Genomic DNA, 20,687 nt, shown 5'->3' with positions numbered 1-20,687 from the left:
AACTCGTACTCATTAGTGTCAAATCCCGTCTCTCGAGTCGTCCCCTGTTTTCTGGTTGCTGTCCTGGTGCGACCTCTGTCCTGCTCCTGTTTAATTTGCCTTCTGCTTTTTAATGGAACGGGCCTAGTTTCTCCCATGACGCCCGTTTAAAAGTCATCTTTATTGATTGCGAAAGGACTTTCAAGACAGATCTGAGGTAAGGGCGTCGAGAGATATGGAGCTTAGCCGGGTGATGGAGTTGAGTACAGATCAGCCCCGATCTGATTGAATGGTCAAGCAGGTCTGAAGGGCCGAATGGCCTACTCCCATCTCCCACCTTTCTCCTCCTCCTCATTTGCTGGACTGCAAATCTCCCTAATTCCAATGGTGCGAACTTGTAAGTTACAAAATACAGAAGTGGGGATAGAACCATAGAATCCCTACAGTGCAATAGGAGGCCATTCAGCCCATCGACTCTGGATGGGCTCTCCCAAGATGAGCTTGATCCCTAGGCCCTATCCCCATAACCCTACAGATTCCCCTAATTTACACATCTTGGGGCACTAAGGGACAATCTCTTAGAATCTAAACCTCTTCGAATCTCAATTGGCCCATCAAGTCTGCATCAACAACAACTCACCCAGGCTCTATCCCTATAACCTCACGTATTTACCCTGCTAATCCCTCTAACCTACACATCCCGGGACACTAAGGGGAAATTTAGCATGGCCAATGCACCTAATCTGCACTTCTTTGGAGTGTGGGAGGAAACCCACACAGACATGGGGAGAATGTGCAACCTCCATACCGACGGTGACCCAAACCGGGAATCGAACTTGGGTCCCTGGAGCTGTGAGGCAGCAGTGCTAACCACTGTGCCTCCGTGCCGCATTGTACATCTTCAATATTTATCACACACCATTGGTGACCATGCCTTCTGATTGTGAGCCTTAAGCTCTTTCCACCTCTCTGTCGCTCTTTTCTCCTTCTAAGACGTTCTGTGAAACCTACCTCTTCTGACCGATGTTTTGGTCACCTGTCCTATTCGTCTCGGTGTCAAATTTTGTTTGATAACAACAGTCCTGTGAAGAGTCGCTGTGCGAAAGGTGGACCATAAACACAGATTGCTACAGGGCCCACAGCTCCAACTCAGGGGCAAAGATTCCAGCTATGGGGTGGGATTGGTGTTCCGGGTTGGAACTGGGAATTAGCCGCAGAGAGGGAAAGCTCATCCAGGGTCCCCTTCTAGACAGCTGCCTGGCCTGTGTCCCACTGGAAACCCACATGTGGCAGCTGAAGTCTCCACTCCTCCTGCTTCGTTAGAAATCCCACTGATTTGATTTGATTTATTATTGTCACATGTATTAACATACCGTGAAAAATAATGTTTCTTGCACACTATACCGACAAAGCATACCGTTCATAGAGAAGAAAATGAGAGGGTGCAGAATGTGGTGTTATAGTCAGGATGCAGAGAAAGATCAACTTAATATGAGGTATTACTGAATTTGGCATTGTTAGAGAGTTTAAAAGAGTTAGAGTAAAGCTTTAGAAGCCTAGAATGAGAATAAAAGATAGAATTAGAGTGTCTCTGTGGAGTCTGCACGTTCTCCCTGTGTCTGTGTGGGTTTCCTCCGGGTGCTCCAGTTTCCTCCCGTACTCCAAAGATTTGTGGGTTAGGGTGCATTGGCCATGCTAAATTATCCCTTTTGGGATGCATGGGTTAGAGGGATTAGCGGGGTGAATATGTGGGGGTTATGGGGATAGGGCCTGGGTGGGATTATTGTCAGTGCAGGATCGATGACCTCTTTCTGCACTGTAGGGATTCTATGATTGTAGAGGGTATGCTGAGCACAGCTTGCAAGAGGTCACCATGCGCCTTCCTGAATGGGAATCTCACTAACGGAAGATTGGCCATCTGAGGAAGCTATATCCCAGCTAAACCCATGACCCACTGGGGAGGATGTGTCAGGGAAGGGAAGTTGTTCAATAAACACCAGAGGTGAAATAGTTAATGAGGCAACATTGCGGTTGCAATAGGTGCTCATCTACTAGTGGTTGCCATAGAGACTTCTGTAACACACCCAATGCCCTTCGAACTCAGATTCCATCTTGTATTCTGGGTTTTCAAAGCTTCTTGCACAGAGTGTGGGCATCGCTGGCTAGGCCAACACTTATCGTCCATTCCTAATTACCCTGGGCAGTGAACCAATAACGTTTAACATTGATAATGGCATCCTGCCCGTGTAATGAGGAGAAAGCAGTTAAAGTTACCTGTCGTGGGTGGGACTGCAGTTTTGACTTAAGGGATTAGTCAGTCCCCTGCTTGTAAACACTAACAACAGCGACTTGCATTGATGTGGCGCCTTTTCATGTGGGAAAACCTCCCAGGGTGCTTCACAGAATTTGACACTAAGCCACATCGGGTGATATGAGGGCGGATGACCAGATGCTTTGCAAAGCCGATTTGACGGAATGACATGAGGGAAGCAGACTGCTTTAGGATGGAATTGTAGAATCCCTAGAATCACAGAATTCCTACAGTGTAGGAAGAGGCCATTCAGCCCATCAGGCCTGCCCCAACAACAATCCCATCCAAGCCCTATCCCCTCAACCCCATGCATTTAGCCTGCTAATCTTCTTAACATGAAAGTGCAATTTAATATGGCCAATCCACTTAATCCACATACCTTTGGACTGTGGAAGGAAACTGGAGCACCTGGAGGAAATTGAGGCAGCACGGTGGCACAGTGGTTAGCATTGCAGCTTCACAGCTCCAGGGTCCTGGGTTCGATTCTCGGCTCGGGTCACTGTCTGTGTGGAGTTTGCACGTTCTCCTCGTGTCTGCGTGGGTTTCCTCCGGGTGCTCTGGTTTCCTCCCACAGTCCAAAGATGTGCGGGTTAGGTTGATTGGCCATGCTAAGAAATTGCCCCTTAGTGCCCAGGGATGCATAGGTTAGAGGGATTAGTGGGTATAATATGTAGAGATAGGGGGGTAGGGCCTGGCTGGGATTGTGTTCGGTGCAGACTCGATGGGCCGAAGGGCCTCTTTCTGCCCTGTAGGGTTCTATGATTCGAGGCAGACATGAGGCAAACATCACACAGACAGTGACCCGAGGCCGGAATCGAACCCGGGTCCCTGAAGCTGTGAGGCAGCCGTGCTAACCACTGTGCCACCCTAAGAGCTGAGGGTGTTGGTAGTTGAAGGCACCACCACCAACGATCAGGGTTGTGCAAGAGGTCAGAATTGAAGGAGCGCAGATCTACAGGAGGGTTGTAGGGTTAGTGGATTTGATTTGATCTAATTTGATTTATTATTGTAACATGTCTTAACATATAGTGGAAAGTATTGTTTCTTGCGGGCTATAAGACAAAGCATACCGTACATAGAGAAGGAAAGGAGAGAGTGCAGAATGTAGTGTTACAGTCATAGTCAAGGTGCAGAGAACAATCAACTTAATGCAAGGTAGGTCCATTCAAAAGACTGATGGCAGCGGGGAAGAAGATGTTCTTGAGTCGGTTAGTATGTGACCTCAGACTTTTGTGCCTTTTTCCCGACGGAAGAAGGTGGCAGAGGTGGGAGAAGGGTAATTCAAAACAAGGACAAGAATTTTAAAATTGTGGCATTATTTTAAGCAATTATTGGCATTCCGGTGAATGGAGAGAGGCGAATGGATGTGTTCACAGGTTGAGATGAAAATACGGAGGCTGGTACGGAGAACGGTCCAGATGGGCCGAATGGCCTGTTTCTGTGTTTAACTATTGTGCTCATTCCCGGTAACTTGTACTTTGAGGATATCTGTGGGAAATTGTGATTTTAAACACCTTCTCTGCTGGTGAAATAGATTCATTTGTTGATTTAGCTGTGCTTTTCTTAGCTGCCTCATGAAGTGATCTTTCAGATGAGGGACAGGTGAGAAATGAGATTTTGTACATCTGTGACTTATCACTTAATGGCTGGCAGCAGTGTGCAGCTTCCTGGAATTAATCTAAAGAATGCTGTGAGTTTCCCGGGATCATTCATTTCCACAGAATCAACGGATTTCTTAGCCTGCGGAGGAAGTTCCAGGAATTCCTCCCACCGACAGCCTCTGGCGTGTTCAGGTTGAGTTGGGAAGGAACTCCGGGTGCCTATTGTGGAAAGTGTTGAATGCAGTCGACAGAACATGGTCTCTGAGTGAGGTGAAATTCTCTGATCTGGGTGTTAATGTGGGTGTTAAAATGCCCCACAGCTCTGTCCATTGAGCAGAGAATTCATCTTCATATCTGGGCCAATTAACTGTTAACCAGCAATATCAGAACCAGATGAAATGGTCCTTTTCATAGCTCTTTGGGAGATAAGACTGTTCACAGGTATTTGCCATTGGCTACAGTGCCAATCCCTTAAAGGTAATCGTTTCACCCTGAAACACTTGTGATGTACCTGAGAAATGTGAGTTGGTGCAATATAAATGCAAGTTTTATTTTACCTCTTGCTGTTTCTCTTCCTCAGTCCCATCTCTTTCTATGACCCATTCCCTCACTGACTCTCTCTCTCTCTCTCTTTTCCACCTCTTTCTCTCTCCCTCTCTCTTTCTTTCTCTCTTTCTATCTCTCTCTGTCTCCCTCCATCTCTGTCTCCCTCCATCTCTGTCTCCCTCCATCTCTGTCTCCCTCCATCTCTGTCTCCCTCCATCTCTGTCTCCCTCCATCTCTGTCTCCCTCCATCTCTGTCTCCCTCCATCTCTGTCTCCCTCCATCTCTGTCTCCCTCCATCTCTGTCTCCCTCCATCTCTGTCTCCCTCCATCTCTGTCTCCCTCCATCTCTGTCTCCCTCCATCTCTGTCTCCCTCCATCTCTGTCTCCCTCCATCTCTGTCTCTGTCCCTCTATCTCTCTTTCACTCCCTCTGTTTCTTTTTCTCTCTCCATCCCTTTCTCCCTCTATCTTTCTCTCTTTTTATTTATCTCTCTCTCTCTCCCCCTCCATCTCTTTCTTTCTTCCTAAATCTTTCTCTCTCCCTCTATCTTTCTCTGTCTATCTCTCTCCCTCCCTCCATCTCGCTCTTTCTCCTCTATCTCTTTCTCTTTCTATCCCCTTCCATCTCCATCTCTTCCTTTATCCCTTTATCTTTCTTGTTCCCTCTATCTCTCTCCCTCCATCTCTCTGTCTCTCCCTCTCTCCTCTATGAAATCTCTTTTCAACCTGCCCTTTCTCTCAGGGCAGCAACCCAAAGTTCTCCCATCTAACCACAGAACTGAAGTGTTTCGTGGCTGAGAACCATTCTGGTAAATTTTTCCGTACCCTCTCTAAGAGGGGTAACAGATCAACCAGTTTAATTTCGATGGTGGGGAAACTTTTAGAAATTATTTAAGGACTGAATTCATAGTCACGTGGACAAATACAGGATAATTAAGAGGAGCTGGCCCAGATTTTGAAGGGAAAACTGTTGGAATAACTTATTTGATTTAATTTGATTTGATTTATTATTGTCACATACAGTGAAGAGTATTGTTTCTTATGTGCTATAGACAAAGCATACTGTTCATAGAGAAGGAAAGGAGAGAGTGCAGAATGCAGTGTTACAGTCATAGCCAGGGTTTAGAGAAAGATCAACTTAATGCAAGGTAGGTCCATTCAAAAGTCTGACGGCAGCAAGGAAGAAGCTGTTCTTGTGTTGGTTGGTACGTAACCTCAGACTTTTGTATCTTTTTCCCGATGGAAGTGGGAGAAAGAATGTCCGGAGTGTCTGGGATCCTTAATTATGCTGGCTGCTTTGCCGAGGCAGTGGGAAGTGTAGACAGAATCAATGGATGGGAGGCTGGTTTGCCTGATGGATTGGGCTATATTCACAACTTTTTGTAATTGCTTGCTGAAGTATTTTGGAGAGGTACCGGACAGGGTTGTTGAGGGTGATCTTGTTGATGTAAATGGACTTTCAGAAGGTATTGGATACAGTGGGTGGGATTTTCCTCCTGCTCCAAAGCGTGTTTCACTGCGACAGGAGGCAGGACATCACCCGCTGCTGGTGGGACCTTATGGACCCACCATTATCAACGAGGTTTCCCACTGAACATAGCCATCGCCGTCTCACAACAGATCAAGAAAAGTTGTATAAAAGAGGGAGAGAGAAAGAGATGGGGGGAGAGAGCGAGGGATAGAGGGAGTGAGAGAGATAGAGGGAGAGAGAGGGATAGCGGGAGAGAGAAAGATAGAGAGAGAGAGATGGAGGGAGGGATAGAGGGAGAGAGAGAGATGGAGGGAGGAGACAGAAAGATAGAAGGAGAGAGAAAGAGATGGAGGGAGAGAGAGAGATAATAGGAGAGGGAGGGATAGAGATAGACGGAGAGTTAGAGGGAGAGAGAAAGAGAGAGAGAGAGACAGAGAGGTGGACGGAGGAAGAGAGAAAGAGAGAGAGAGAAACAGATGGAGGGAGGAAGAGAGAAAGATAGAGGGAGAGAGAAAGAGATGGAGGGAGAGACAGAGAGAAAGAAATAGAAAGAGAGAAAGACAGAGGGAGAGAGATAGAGGTGGAGGGATAGAGAGAAAGCTAGAAAGATAGAGGGAGAGAGAAAGAGTTGGAGAGAGAGAAAGTAATGGAAAAAAGAAAGAGCTAGAAGGAGCGAGTGAGAGAGAGAGGAATAAAAGCGGCGGTACAACATGGTTAAAACATTGGCTGAACAACAGGAAACCGAGAGCAATAGATGTTTTTTCAGGCCTGCAAAGGAAGGTTTGTTTTGGAGATCCCTAGGAGATGGAATTGAAACTCTTGCCTTTCCTAATGTACATTAATGACCTGGATCTTGGAGCAATTTCAAAATACGCGGATGATACAAAACTCGGAAACGTTGTAAACTGTGAGGACGACAAAGACAGGGTGGTACATTGGGCGGATGGGTGGCAGATGAAGTTCAACGTGGAGGAAATGTGAGGTGTTACATTCTGGTAGGAAGAACATAGATAACATAAAACAAAGGGGACTACTCTAAAGGGGATGCAGGAACACTAGAGGGGCCTGGGTGTATATGGGCAGCACAGTGGTTAGCACTGCTGCTTCACGGCACCAGGAATTTGGATTCAATTCTTGGGTCACTGTCTGTGTTGAGTTTGCACATTCTCCCCGTGTCTATGTGGGTTTCCTCCGGGTGCTCCGGTTTCCTCCCACAGTCCAAAGATGTGCAGGTTAGGTGGATTGGCCAGGCTAAATTGCCCCTCTGTGTCAGGGGGACTAGCTAGGGTAAATATGCGGGGTTATAGTAATAGAGCCTGTGTGGGATTGTTGTCAGAGTGGTCTTGATGGGCCAAATGGCCTTTTCCTGCACTGTCGGGATTCTATGATTCTACAATATGTACAAATGTCATTGAAGGTGAAAGGTCAGGTTGAGAGAGCTGTTAATAAATCATACCAGACGTGCAAGCTCCCCTCCAGGCCACTCACCATCCTGATTTGGAAATATATCACTATTCCTTCGCAGGTTCTGGGTCAGAATCCTGAAATTCCCTCCATAATGGCATTGTAGAACATGGTCTGCAGCGATTCAAGAAGGCAGCTCACCACCACCTTCTCAAGGGTGACTAGAGATGGGCAATAAATGGTGGCCAGCCAGTGACACCCATGGCCCACAAATGAATAAACAAAAACACAGCATCTTGGGCTTAATTAATAGAGGCATCACCTACAGCAAGGAGGCGCCATTGAACCTTATAGAGACATATAAGATAATGAAGGGGCTGGATAGGACAGAGGTAGAGAGATTCTTTCCACTTAGGAAGGAAACCAGAACTAGAGGGCACAGCCTCAGAATAAGGGGGGTCAGTTTAGAACAGAGTTGAGGAAGAACTTCTCTCCGAGGGCAGTAAATCTCTGGAATTCTCTGCCCATTGAAGTGGTGGAGGCTACCTCGTTGAATATGTTTAAGTCATGGGTAGATAGATTTCTGATCGCTAAGGGAATTAAGGTTTATAGGGAGCAAGCGGGTAAGCAGAATCGATCCACTTCAGATCAGCCGTAATCTTATTGAATGGCGGGGCAGGCTCGAGGGGCTAGATGGCCTACTCCTGCTCCTATTTCTTATGTTCTTACGAACATCCATAAGGCACTAATTAGATATCAGCTGGAATATTGTGTTCTGTTTTGGGTGCCACACTATAGGAAGGATGTGGAGGCATTGGAGAGAGTGCAGGAGAGGTTTACAAGAAGGGTTACAAGGATGGGTAACTTCAGCTATGAATCAAGATTAGGAAGTTGGGATTCTTTTCCTTGGAGAAATGAAGGCTGGAAGGAGATTTGATCGAAGCGTTCAAAATCAGGAGGGGCCTGGACAGAGTAGATGGGGGAGAAATTATTCCCACTTGTGAAAAGATTGAGAATGAGACAGCGCAGATTAAAAATAATTGGCAGAAGAAGCAGACATGAGAAAATCTTTCTCAGGCAGTGAGTGGTTTGGATCTGGAACGCACTGCCTGAGAGTGTGGTGGAGGCCATTTCAACCGAGGGAATTAGATGATTATTTGAAAGGGAATTATATAAATGCAGCCCTCCAGGGATAAGGTAGGAGAACGGCACTGGGTGAAGTGCTCGTTCAGAGGGCTGGTATGGACACGATGGGCTGAATGGCCTTGCTCTGTGCTGCAAGCGATTCCGAGAGATTCTAAGGACTGCAAATCCATACAAAGATCTGGGGCACAATTTTCCAGTGCCTGGCGTGCTGCTCAGATAGTGCAGTGGGCCAGGAAGTATTGGCGGGAGGGCCGAAATGAGATCTGGTCTGTCACGTGGCTGTGGGAGAATTTAGCCAAAGTGCCTAACCAGCATGTATTTCGGAATGTGGGAGGAAACTCAAGCAGTTCTCTTGAGTTGGAGAACGTGCAAACTCCACACAGTCACCCAAACCAGGAATCGAACCCAGGTTCCCCTGGTGCTGTGGGGCAGCAGCGCTAACCACTGTGCCACCATGCAGGTTGGCAGGGTTACAGACCCTGGTACAAAGCCAGCAAAGAGCAAACTGTTTTGTCCTGTCGTGTCCTCGGTTCAGCAGCTGAATGCATTCCAGTGTTGTTTTCAGCTCCAGTTAAAAAGTAATTCTCAACCGAGAGACAAAAGCAATATGCAAAACAGCCAGAGAAGATTCACATGATCTCTTCAGCCACAAAGGGTGAAAAGGATGCGTCGACAACATTGCGGTTTACTTCCTGGGCTGGATGGTTGGTGATTAGTTTGGCGCGCGAGACAGGCAAAGCTTTGTCTCCGTCACCCTGCGACTGGGCTTCCCTTCTGCCTGCCAGCTTCCATACACAGCCTGAGCGATCTGGCCTGCTCCACAGGCCCAGGGGCTGCCTGCTGCAGCCTCGGACAATCACTGCCCAATCTGCTCCCTCCCCCCTCAGATCGGACCGAGCATCTGACGTTTCTGGCAATCGAGGACATCACTGAGCCGCTCACGGGAGTGACCCGGGCAGATCACATCAGCGTCTTCAGATGTGTGTGACGTGTTGTAGCTTGTTTGTGAATGGTGAATAACTCACCCCTGACTCCTGAAAACCTTTTTCCCCCAATTACAAGGCACAAGTCAGAGGTCTGATGGAATTACTCCATGCCTGGCTGGGTGAGTGCAGCTCCAACAACACTCGAGAAGCTCGACGCCATCCAGAAGAAAGCAGCCCCATTCTAAACATTCACTCCCTCCGCCACTGATGTACAGCGGTAGCAAGTGTGCACCATCTACAAGATGCATCACAGTCACTTGCCAGAATTCCTGTAAAAGCGTCTATTTTCTATATAGAAATCCTACAGCGCAGAAAGAGGCCATTTGGCTCATGTAGTCTGCACTGACTCTCCGATAGAGCACCGTACCCAGGCCCTATCCCTGTAACCCCAAACATTTACCCCGCTAATCCACCCAACCTGCACATCTCTGGAAACTGGAGCACCCAGAGGATTCTCACGCGGACACGGGGAGAACGTGCAAACTCCATACAGTCATCTGAGGCTGGATTCGAACCCGAGTCTCTGGCATTGTGAGGCAGCAGTGTAATCACTGTGCCTTCCAAACCTGCACCCGCTATCACCTAGAAAGACAAGGACAGCAGATACCCGGGAACGCCACTGCCTGCAAGTTCCCCTCCGAGCCACTCACCATCTTGACTTGGAAATATATCGTCGTTCCTTCATAGAAACCCTATAGTGCAGGAAGAGGCCATTCAGCCCTGTGCCGGCAACAATCCCACCCAGGCCCTATCCCCGTAGCCCCACATATTTACCCTGCTAATCCCCCTGACAGTAAGGGGCAATTTAGCACGGTACCTAACCCGCACATCTTTGGACTGGGGGAGGAAACCGGAGCACCTGGAGGAAACCCATGCAGACACGGGGAGAATGTGCAGATTCTGCACAGACGGTGACCCAAACCGGGAATTGAACCCAGGTCCCTGGCGTTGTGAGGCAGCAGTGCTAACCACTGTGCCACTGCGCCGCCCGAAGAAATACCGCTCACCGTAGCCAATAGAACGCAGTAACAGCACCCAGTTAGGGTTAGAAGGCGACCTTTCTTCAGAAAGGTATGTCTCTGATTGGCTAATATAACACAGTGGTTGTCATGGCGAAATGTTAAGTCCTCCCAGTTGCAGGGAAATCTTCTGAAACAGGGAATAATTGATGAGAGTGTAATAAAACAGTGCTGGTGAGCATTCATACTCTGGGACAAGTCAGCACCTGCAGGAGTAGAGGAAATGGAGATGGAGGCTTAGTTTGGATGTGTACCAACCGACTCAAGAACAGCTTCTTCCCTGCTGCCGTCAGACTTTTGAATGGACCTACCTCGTATCAAGTTGATCTTTCTCTACACCCTAGCTATGATGCTAACACTACATTCTGCACTCTCTCCTTTCCTTCTCTATAAACAAGTACGCTTTGTTTGTACAGTGCAAAAGAAACAATGCTTTTCACTGTATACCAATACACGTGACGATAATAAACCAAATCAAATCAAAAGCATTGTGCCATCATCGGCGAACATCCCCCCCCTCTTCTGACCTAAGACCAAATGGAACTTAGGCCCGAACTTTTCTCTCACCTGTGACCAGGTAAGTGGCAAAGGTCAGGGGTCATCCATGGGATTATTGTTCTCCCATGTGGTACCGTTATACAGCTGGTGGGTCTGTCACCTTCTGTAACATCCAGTCCAATAGTAATTTACCGAGCAACGATATTCCTGCATTCTTAATTTGAGCTGGAACCTTGGATCTAACCCTTTATTGTGCGGTAAATCTGCTGTTCCCCATCGGACTAGCAGAGAGAGACGGTGAGTTCAAATCCCACTGGCTGCGAAATTAAATTCCGTAAATCAGGTCAGCTGTGGGCCAGCACAGGAAATAATTGTCCAAGAAAGCTGCGGGATTGTTTAGGCATGTCCTTCAGGGACGGGAGGCTGCTGTGTCTTCTCACTGTTTGTACTTGAATGGGCTTCTGAAGCAGCCTCGCACGGCACTCAGTCGAACGAACGACAACCTCGGGTCACCGTCGGTGTGAAGTTTGCACATTCTCCCCATGTCAGCCTGGGTTTCCTCCAGAGGCTCCAATTTCCTTCCCCAGTCCAAAGATGTGTGGTGGATTGGCCATGCTAAATTGTCCCTTAATGTCAGGGGCACTGGCAGATTAAATACATGGGAGATAGGGTCTGGGTGGGATTGTTGTCGATACAGGCTCAATGGGCCAAAGGGCTTCCTTCTGCACTGTAGGGATTCTTTGATTCTATTGTCATAGAAAGTTATAACATTCTGACTGGATTAGACAGGATAGATTGAGAAAGAATGTTCCCAATGGTGGGGGAGTCCAGAACTAAAACTTTTAGGACTGAGATTAGGAGAAATTTCTTCACTCAGAGAGTGGTGAGTATGTAGAATTCACTACCACAGAAAGTAGTTGAGGCCAAAACGTTGTGTGATTTTAAGAAGAAATTAAATTGGGGCTAAAGGGATCAAGGAATATGGGAAGGAAGGTGGGGAATCAGGATATTGAATTTGATGATCAGCCATGGTCAAAATGAATGGTGGAGCAGGCTCGAAGAGCCAAATGGCCTACTCCTGCCTTTAGTTTCTACATTTCTATTCTATTCACTGTTAAATGGCGGTACTGCCTGTATCCTGAAAGTAATTTTTTAAAGTGAATTGCCAGTAAGGTGGAACTAACATCAGCTATTGTTTCTCTCTTGCAGATGTGTGAATGAGTCTCGGAGATGCGCGCTGAGATTGTGGTGCTTGTGAGGAGTGGGATGGTATAGGATCTTTGCCAGTGTGTTCAGCAAGCGGTGATTCCTGTGGCATGCGTTGTTTCCATCCCAGAAGCCCATGGTTGTGAGGACTTGTTGATTTTATTATAAAGCATTGTGAATGTTCGCACTGGGACTGTCTACACTTGTGTCTGAAACCTCGGGATATGGTTCCGCAGCGGCTTTGCGCGTGAGCTCTGACCCCACCAGAAGCTCCCACCATTTCCCACCCCAAGCCGAGCAGGTTCCGAAAGACGTTCCGGAAAATGACCAGCCTTTTCCGGCGGAACAGCAGCAATGGCAACTCCAAGAATGGCTCGGCCAATCCGCCTTCACAGCTGCTCAACAACAGCAGGCCACCCCGGCAAGTCCGGAGACTTGAGTTCAACCAGGCCATGGAGGACTTCAAGGTCATGTTTCCAAACATGGACTATGACGTGATCGAGTGCGTCCTGAGAGCAAACAACGGGGCTGTGGACGCCACCATTGACCAACTGCTGCAGATGAACTTGGACTGTGGATTTGACAATGGGTATGACGACAGCTCGGACTCTGATGACAGTATCCCCCCAGAGGTAAGCACAGGACGTCCTAGCATCATGGCGGTAAGGTGGGTTGACGTTAAAACAAAATCACAGAATCCCTGCAGTGCAGAAGAGGCTATTCAGCCCATCGAGTCTATTCCAACTCCCTGATAGAGTATCTTACCCAGGCCCTTTCCACACCCTATCCCAGTAACCTCACACATTTTCCGTGGCCATTGAGATACTAAGGGGCAATTTAGCATGGTCTATCCATCTAATCTGCACATGCTCCAGTTTTCTCCCATAGTCCAAAGATGTGCGGGTTAGGTTGGTTGGCCATGCTAAATTGTCCCATAGTGCCAGGGGGACTAACATGGTAAATATTTTGGGGAGTAGATACAAAGGAGATGTCAGGGGTAAGATTTTCACCCAGAGGGTGGTGGGTGTGTGGAATCGGCTGCGGCGGTGGTGGGGGAGGTGGATTTGATAGGGTCTTTTAAGAGACTTCTGGATAAGGACATGGAACTTAGAGGGTTATAGGTAAGCCTCGTAGGTAGGGACATGTTTGGCGCAGTTTGTGGGCCAAAGGGCCTGTTTGTGCTGTAGTTTTTCTATGTTTCTAAATATGTGGCGTTAAGGGGAAAAGGGCCTGGCTAGGATATGGTCAGTGCAGACTTGATGGACTGAATGGCCTTCGTCTACTCTGTAGGGATTCTGTGATCTTTAGAGTGTGGGAGAAAACCGGAGCACCCGGAGGAAATTCATGCAGACACGGGGAGAACGTGCAAACTGCACACAGACAGTGACCCGAGGCTGGGATCGAACCCGGGTCCTTGGCGCTGTGAGGCAGCAGTGCTCACCACTGTGCTGCCCTGAACATAATTTACCTCAATGAATGTCAGCAATTGCAGGCACATATTTACATTCACACTAAATGAAGCCAGGGACATCTGTCCAGGTTGCCCTGGGAATGTTCTGTTCTAAATGACTCAGCTTTCCATGGGTAAGTGGGTTGTCCGGTGGGTTGGAGCCGGGCTAACAGGGCTGGGGTCAGTCCCAGGGTGGGCCCAGTCCTGACCCATCCCGGGCAGTCCGTCTACACAAGCAAGGTGAGAGGTTTTATCATTGACCTCAGGTCCCTCTGTGCTGGGGGGATCAGAGCCTAACCTCCACCCAATGGGATTAGCCAGAAAACATCGCTCTGCGGACGTTGGCTGAGGAGGGTCTGACCTCAGGCACGATGCCTCACCCTGACCAATTACATGGCGCCGTGTTTGAACTGCAGCCTGAGGAGTTTCTGCAGTCCCCCAGCAGGGAAAGGGAAGGGAGAAAGTGTGTGTGTGGGTCTGTTCCAAACCCTGTCTGAATCAGCTTCCTATCGCAGTATTGTACAGGAACCAGCAAAAATAAATCATCCAAACAGCCTTCCTCTCACGCTGCAGCTGTTCCCTTTCCAAAAATAATTCTTCCTCTTTTCTTGATTTTGAACAGTATTCAGTGTACCCAGTACACCGTACAGTGGTTTCTGCTAAAGGGCCACTCACTGCCTTTGCTCTGCTGGATGCACTGGCTCTCCCTCCTCCTCCCCCTGGAGCGTGCACTGGCTCTTCCTCGCCCCCTCCAGAGCACACACTGGCTCCTCCCACTGCAGTGTACACTGGCTCCCCCCCCTCCCCCTGGAGCGTGCACTGGCTCTTCCTCGCCCCCTCCAGAGCACACACTGGCTCCTCCCACTGCAGTGTACACTGGCTCCCCCTCCTCCCCCTGGAGCGTGCACTGGCTCCTCCTCACCCCCTCCAGAGCACACACTGGCTCCTCCCACTGCAGTGTACACTGGCTCCCCCTCCTCCCCCTGGAGCGTGCACTGGCTCTCCCTCGCCCCCTCCAGAGCACACACTGGCTCCTCCCACTGCAGTGTACACTGGCTCCTCCTCCTCCCCCTGGAGCGTGCAATGGCTCCTCCTCACCCCCTCCAGAGCACACACTGGCTCCTCCCACTGCAGTGTACACTGGCTCCTTTCCCTCACTCTGGAGTGTGCATTGGCCCCTCCTCACCCCCTCCAGAGCACACACTGGCTCCTCCCCCTGGAATACACACCGACTCCTCCTCCTCTCCTCCAGAGCATACACTGGCTCCTCCCCCTGGAGTGTGCTCCAGTTTCCTCCCACAGTCCGAAAGGCATGCTGGTTGGGTGCATTGGCCACGCTAAATTCTCCCTCAGTGTACCCAAACAGGCGACTAGGGGATTTTCACAATAACTTCATTGCAGTGTTAATGTAAGCCAATTTGTGACACTAACAAATAGACTTAAACCTGATATCGATCTTGGGGCTAAAGGGATCAAGGGATATGGGGGGCAAGGAGGGGATCAGGATATTGAATTTGATGATCAGCCATGATCATAATGAATGGTGGAGCAGGCTGGAAGGGCCATATGGCCTACTCCTACTTCTGTCGTCTATGTTTGGCTGATCACAGTACAGCACCACAGTAGACAGTAGCTGTACCTGGGAGCAGAGTTGCTCAGTGAGGACCATGCTGTGTCTGGTGGAGTCTTGGTGAATCTCCCTCTGCTGTGGTGCCCGGTTCCTCCACAGTGCCTGTTAGGTCAGAGCTGTGACCATCCAGCCCTTTTACATAAAGGAAGCATCGTATTACCCGAAAATATTTGTTCTGCTTGGCATGATTACCTTGCGGCTGAAAGACTTGATTGGGTTACAGTAAGATTGTACCCTTGGACACGAACTTGTTTTCTTAACACAGCCCGTCTTAATAAATCACTTTGCACAAAATATTTCCTTTTGATGTCCGCAGTAAAATATTCCAGCTGAACTATAAATCCCTCAATAACAGCGACCACCATCCCTGTGTTCCTCGATTTATTTTTACATACTTTTCATATCCACCAAGGAATAACAGCAAATGAATCATAGACTCCAGCAGTGCAGAAGGAGGCCATTTGGCCCATGATGTCTGCACTGAGCACAGTCCCACCCAGGCCCTATCCCCTTAACCCCATGCATTTACCCTGCAAATCCTCCTGACGCTAAGGGGCAATTTGACGAGGCCAATCCACCTAACCTAAACATCTTTCAGACTGTGGGAGGAAACCGGAGCACCTGGAAGAGACCCACGCAGACACAGGGAGAACGTGCAGACAGTGACCCAAGCCGGGAATCGAACCCGAGTACCCTGGCACTGTGAGGCTGCAGTGCCACCGTGCAGCCCATGGTTCTTACATCTGAGGCAGAAGGTTGTGAGCTCAAGCCAGAGTCTTGCTGCGTGGGTGTGGAGCATGGGTCCAAATCCCATGCTGGCAGCTGATAAAATTTGAATTGATAAATCTGGGATTAAAAACTAGTCACAGTCAAAGTGAGCACAAAACCATTGTCCATTGCTGTGAAAACCCATCTGGTTCACCAATGTCCTTTAGGGAAGGAAATCTGCCATCCTTACCTGGTCTGGCCTACATGTGACTCCGGAGACACAGCAGTGTGGGTTGACCATTGAAACTCTTTCTGAAAGGGCCGAGCAAGGTACTCGGTCAAGGCAAAACCTGAAAGGTATGAAAGCGGATGGACAGCAGAGATTAGAGATGGCGGCCCCTCACCACCCTCTCGAGGGCAGTTAGGAGTGAGAAACAAAACCAGAAAATGCTGGTAAATCTCAGCAGGTCTGACAGCATCTGTGGGGAGAGGATGGAGCCAACATTTGAAATCTGGATGACCCTGTGTCAGAGCAGTTCTGATAAAGAATCATCCAGACTCAAAACATTGGCTCTATTCTCTCCCCACAGATGCTGTCAGACCTGCTGAGATTTACCAGTATTTTCTGATTTTGTTTCAGATTCCAGCATCTGCAATATTTTGCTTTTGTCTATAGGAATGGGCAATAAATGTCAGTCCAGCAAGCGACATACTGCATGAAAAAAAACTAGACCAACGGTCCTCAACTTTTATTTGGTGTTATATGGGGGGGCGGGGGGGGGGGGGTGTGTGTGTGTGTGTGTGTTTGTTTGTTTGTGAGAGCATGGATGTGTGTTTGTGTGTGCGTGTGTGTATGCGTGTGCACAAGCATATTTGTGCATGTATACATGTGTGCACATGTGTGTGTTTGTGCATTTGTATGTGTGTGTGTGTGTGCACGTACATGTATTTATGTGTGCGTGCCTGCATGTGTGTGCTTGTACGTGTGTGTGTTTTGAAATAACCTGAGAATTACACGGAAGCCGTCAGAGATGCTGGAGGAGCCTTTGGGTTCTGGGAAACGCTGCTTAAAAAACTCTGCCTGGGACTAACATTCCAGTGTAAAACAGAAGGAGTGCTGCACTGTCAGATGTCTCAAGTTCTGAATGAGGGGTTAAACAAGGAACCTGTTTAGCTGGAGCCCAGGGGACCTCTGGAAGTGTGGAAAGTGCCGATGTCATTCTGACCATTGTTCATTCAGCATTCATTAACCAAAAGAGAAAATGCTGGAAAATCTCAGCAGGTCTGGCAGCATCTGTAAGGAGAGACAAAAAAGCTAACGCTTTGAGTCCAGATGACCCTTTGTCAATTAACACCAATTTCATTTGATCATTTATTTTCCTTGCTGTATATGGGATCTTGCTGTGCAGAAATGGGCTCCTGGGCCTTAACCGGAGGCTGATAAGTTACTCTTTGAGGATGTGAATGGCGCTATAGAAATGCCGTTTATTTCTTTAATAAATATCCCTTTGTTAAATGTCTCCCTGTTGGCTATGCCTATCTGACCAGCTGTGAAACACATCATTATCGAACAGGGCAGTTGCTGCAGGTTAGGGAAATCCCTGCAACATCCCAAATTCTGCTTCCAGTGATCCGGCACCATCCTGCATTATCTCTGGAACTTGCCCCTACTTTCCCTTGCTTATTCCTCTCTGCCCTCCCTCATGCGCCCCTCTCCGTAGCATCTGCGGTTAGCACTGCTGCTTCACAGCGCCAGACATCTGGGTTCGATTCCCAGTTTGGGTCCCTGTCTGCATGGAGTTTGCACCTTCTCCCCGTGTCTGCGTGGGTTTCCTCCGGGTGCTCCGGTTTCCTCCCAAAGATGCGCAGGTTAGGTGGATTGGCCATGCTAAATTGTCCCTTCGCGTCAGGAGGTTAGTAAGGTTAATAGGTCGGGTTATGGGGATAGGGGCTGGGTGGGATTGTGGTCAGCGCAGACTCGATGGGCCGAATGGCCTCCTTCTGCACTATAGGGATTCTATCAACATCACAACCTTCAGCACAGCCACAAGCAGAGATACATTGAAATGGCCTCTCTCTGTTCCAAGTCTCGCTCCTGCTGTTAGTTCTGACTTTGCTCTTGTTTCTGGATTCTCGGCTGCGCTGGAACCTATTTGGCATTGATGATATTAAATTGGCGTCTTCCGAATGAGTGTGTCATTAAATAGTGGAACACACCTCCACGCAATGTTAGAAAATCTGCAAAAATAAAAACCATCTGCGGCATTTCAGGAGATATTGGTTTTTATCACTGAAAGCTGCAGAAGGGGGAGATTGCACTGCACCATGTGGGATGCAATATGTGGGTAATTCGAGACGTGATACATACTAACGGGGGGAAGGGGTGGGGAGCGTGGCAAAGATGCCTCAGACAAAAGTTCCAACTTAGAGCTCTGCTATCCCTGTCTGAACTCGGACTGTGCCCTCTTTCTCCACCCACCCCACCCCCCCCCCGACCGCCCCCTCAACCAGCCCCCGGTGCTCGCTCACTCTTCCAAATTCTCCATCCCTGTTTTCAAATCCCTCTGTTGCCTCATTCCATCCTTCACCCCCACACCCCCACACCCCCCCACCTTCCTATCGCTGTATAACTTTCTGAAATGCCTTGGTTGCTCTGATTCTGGCTTCTCGATGTCCCCGGTTAATATTGCTTGAGCAGGGGGCCTGTGCCTGTAGTAGCCAAGACTCCAAGCTCTGGAATTCCCTCCCTAAATCATACTGCCTCCCCCTCTTCAAGACCCACTTCTCAGACCAGCTTATCACCCATATGGTTTAATGTCCCCTCGTTGTCACTCAGTGTCAAATTTTGTTTGATGACATTCCTGCAAAACGCCTTGGGATGTTTTCTTTCCCATCTATAAATATGCCACATAAATGCAGTTTAGTTTAAAGTTTCGTTATTAATGTCACAAGTAGGCTTACATTAACACCACAGTGAAGTTACTGTGAAAATCTCCTAGTTGTCACACTCCAGTGCCTGTTCGGGTACAACGAGGGAGAATATAGCACGGCCAGTGTAGCTAACCAGCACATCTTTCGGACTGTGGGAGGAAATCGGAGCACCTGGAGGAAACACACACAGACACGGGGAGAATGTGCCAACTCCACACGGACAGCGGTAGCATAGTGGTACAGTGGCTAGCACTGCTGCCTCACAGCGCTAGGGACCCAGGTTCAATTCCCAGCTTTGGTGCAATACTGAGCCGCGTGCACCAGAAATTTGCTTTCCAATTTGTAATAAATCTACAGAGGCAGAAATCCCTTCACCAAAATCTCTTTATTTACAAACTCTAACAGCGGTACACAGTGCCTCTACCTCTGGGGGTGCCAGAGGAACTGACTCTCCCAATTATTCCAGCTGTAGCCTCACCAGTGTTTTATACAATTCCAACATTATATCCTTACTTTTATATCCCATAAGGTATCAAATGTGGCAGCCAATTTGCCCACAGCAAGCTCCCACAAGTGACAGTGTAAAAATGAACAGATGGTTTGTTTATTTACTCTGTTGAATGAGGGATAAATATTGGCCAGGACATTGGTGAAAGCTCCCCTGACCTTTTAAACAATGCAATTGATATCTTTCACATCTACCAGAGCAAGTCCATCAATTTGACACTTTCTCTGAAAGACAGCACCTTCAACAGTGCAGCACATCCCCGGCACTGCACTGGAACCTCGAACCTTCCCAACCCGGGAACGCTACCAACTGAGCCACAAGGAGACACTCAAAGTGAGTGCCCGTGGAACTGTTGTCTGGCACAGTGGTTAGCATTGCTGCCTCACAGCGACAGCGACCTGGGTTCGATTCCTGCCTCGGGTCACTGTCTGTGGGGAGTTTGCACATTCTCCCCATGCCTGCATGGGTTTCCTCCGGGTGCTCCGGTTTCCTCCCACACTCCAAAGACCTGCAGGGCAAGTGGATTAGCCACGTTAAATTTCCCCTAAATGCCAGGGGGATTAGCAGGGTAAATATGTGAGGTTATGGGAATGGGGCCGGGGTGGGATTGTTAGTGCAGGCTCGATGGGCTGAGTGGCCTCCTTCTTCAGTGTAGCGATTCTATAATTCTCCCTCCCGCAGCAAATACTTCAAACAGACAACAAGATTCTGTGCTTCAGAGGCTGCCAAGAATGATTTCCTCGCATTGTAGAAATTCCGATTCGATCAACAGTGCAGGGCACCTGTCTTGCATTAGCAGAAATGACGACAGAATTGTGGAGGCCTCTTGTCCCTCGCGACGTTTATAGTAAGGATTTTGGAAGAGCTTCAATTGCACAATCTCCCCTTCAAGAATTTCACGAGACAGCCGTACTTCTGAAGCTGTCTCCAGGCATCTTTGGAAGAGTGAATTCCTGCCAGTGTCTTAGCCTGCAGCCAAAGTACACTCTATAATTGTGCTGCTTCCCCTGGGAGAACCACAGGGCCTCAATCCGTCCCAGCCCCCCTGCCAGGCTCAGAAACAAGGCGTTCTCTCTCTCTCTCTCTCTCTATCTCTCCTTCACGCCTTCTCTTCCCATTTAATCTGGTTTTGATCACCCCCTACACACTCTCATCCTACTGCCACCTCAGGAAGTCACGGACGCTACTCAGTAAACTAAAGGAAATTGGAAAACCCAGGCTGGAACTGGGGCCCGTGACTGACACTTCAACGTAGTGTTAACGCCCCCTGCGTTTTGCTTCAAGTCAACCTAGT

The 20,687-nt window shown here is 48.6% G+C and overlaps 1 protein-coding gene across 3 annotated transcripts in view; it reads left to right on the top strand.

Annotated features, from left to right (window-relative positions):
• Positions 1 to 20,687, top strand: part of cuedc1b (CUE domain containing 1b) — a 133,762-nt gene that overhangs the window by 83,770 nt on the left and 29,305 nt on the right. For 2 of the 3 annotated variants that reach the window (XM_080210494.1, XM_080210496.1), the window contains exon 2: positions 12,170 to 12,798. In XM_080210494.1, coding sequence (XP_080066620.1) covers positions 12,490 to 12,798 — 309 coding nt within the window. In that variant the 5' untranslated portion in view covers positions 12,170 to 12,489. Of the gene's footprint in view, positions 1 to 9,544; positions 9,563 to 12,169; positions 12,799 to 20,687 lie in introns of those variants that run through there. The other variant, XM_080210495.1, reaches the window with a different exon arrangement.

This window comes from Carcharhinus amblyrhynchos, chromosome 23 (assembly GCF_965287045.1).
Source record: "Carcharhinus amblyrhynchos chromosome 23, sCarAmb.v2.hapA, whole genome shotgun sequence".
Taxonomy (NCBI): Eukaryota; Metazoa; Chordata; class Chondrichthyes; order Carcharhiniformes; family Carcharhinidae; genus Carcharhinus; species Carcharhinus amblyrhynchos.
Note: the sequence above shows the minus strand (reverse complement) of the source record. Positions and strands in the feature narration are given on the sequence as shown.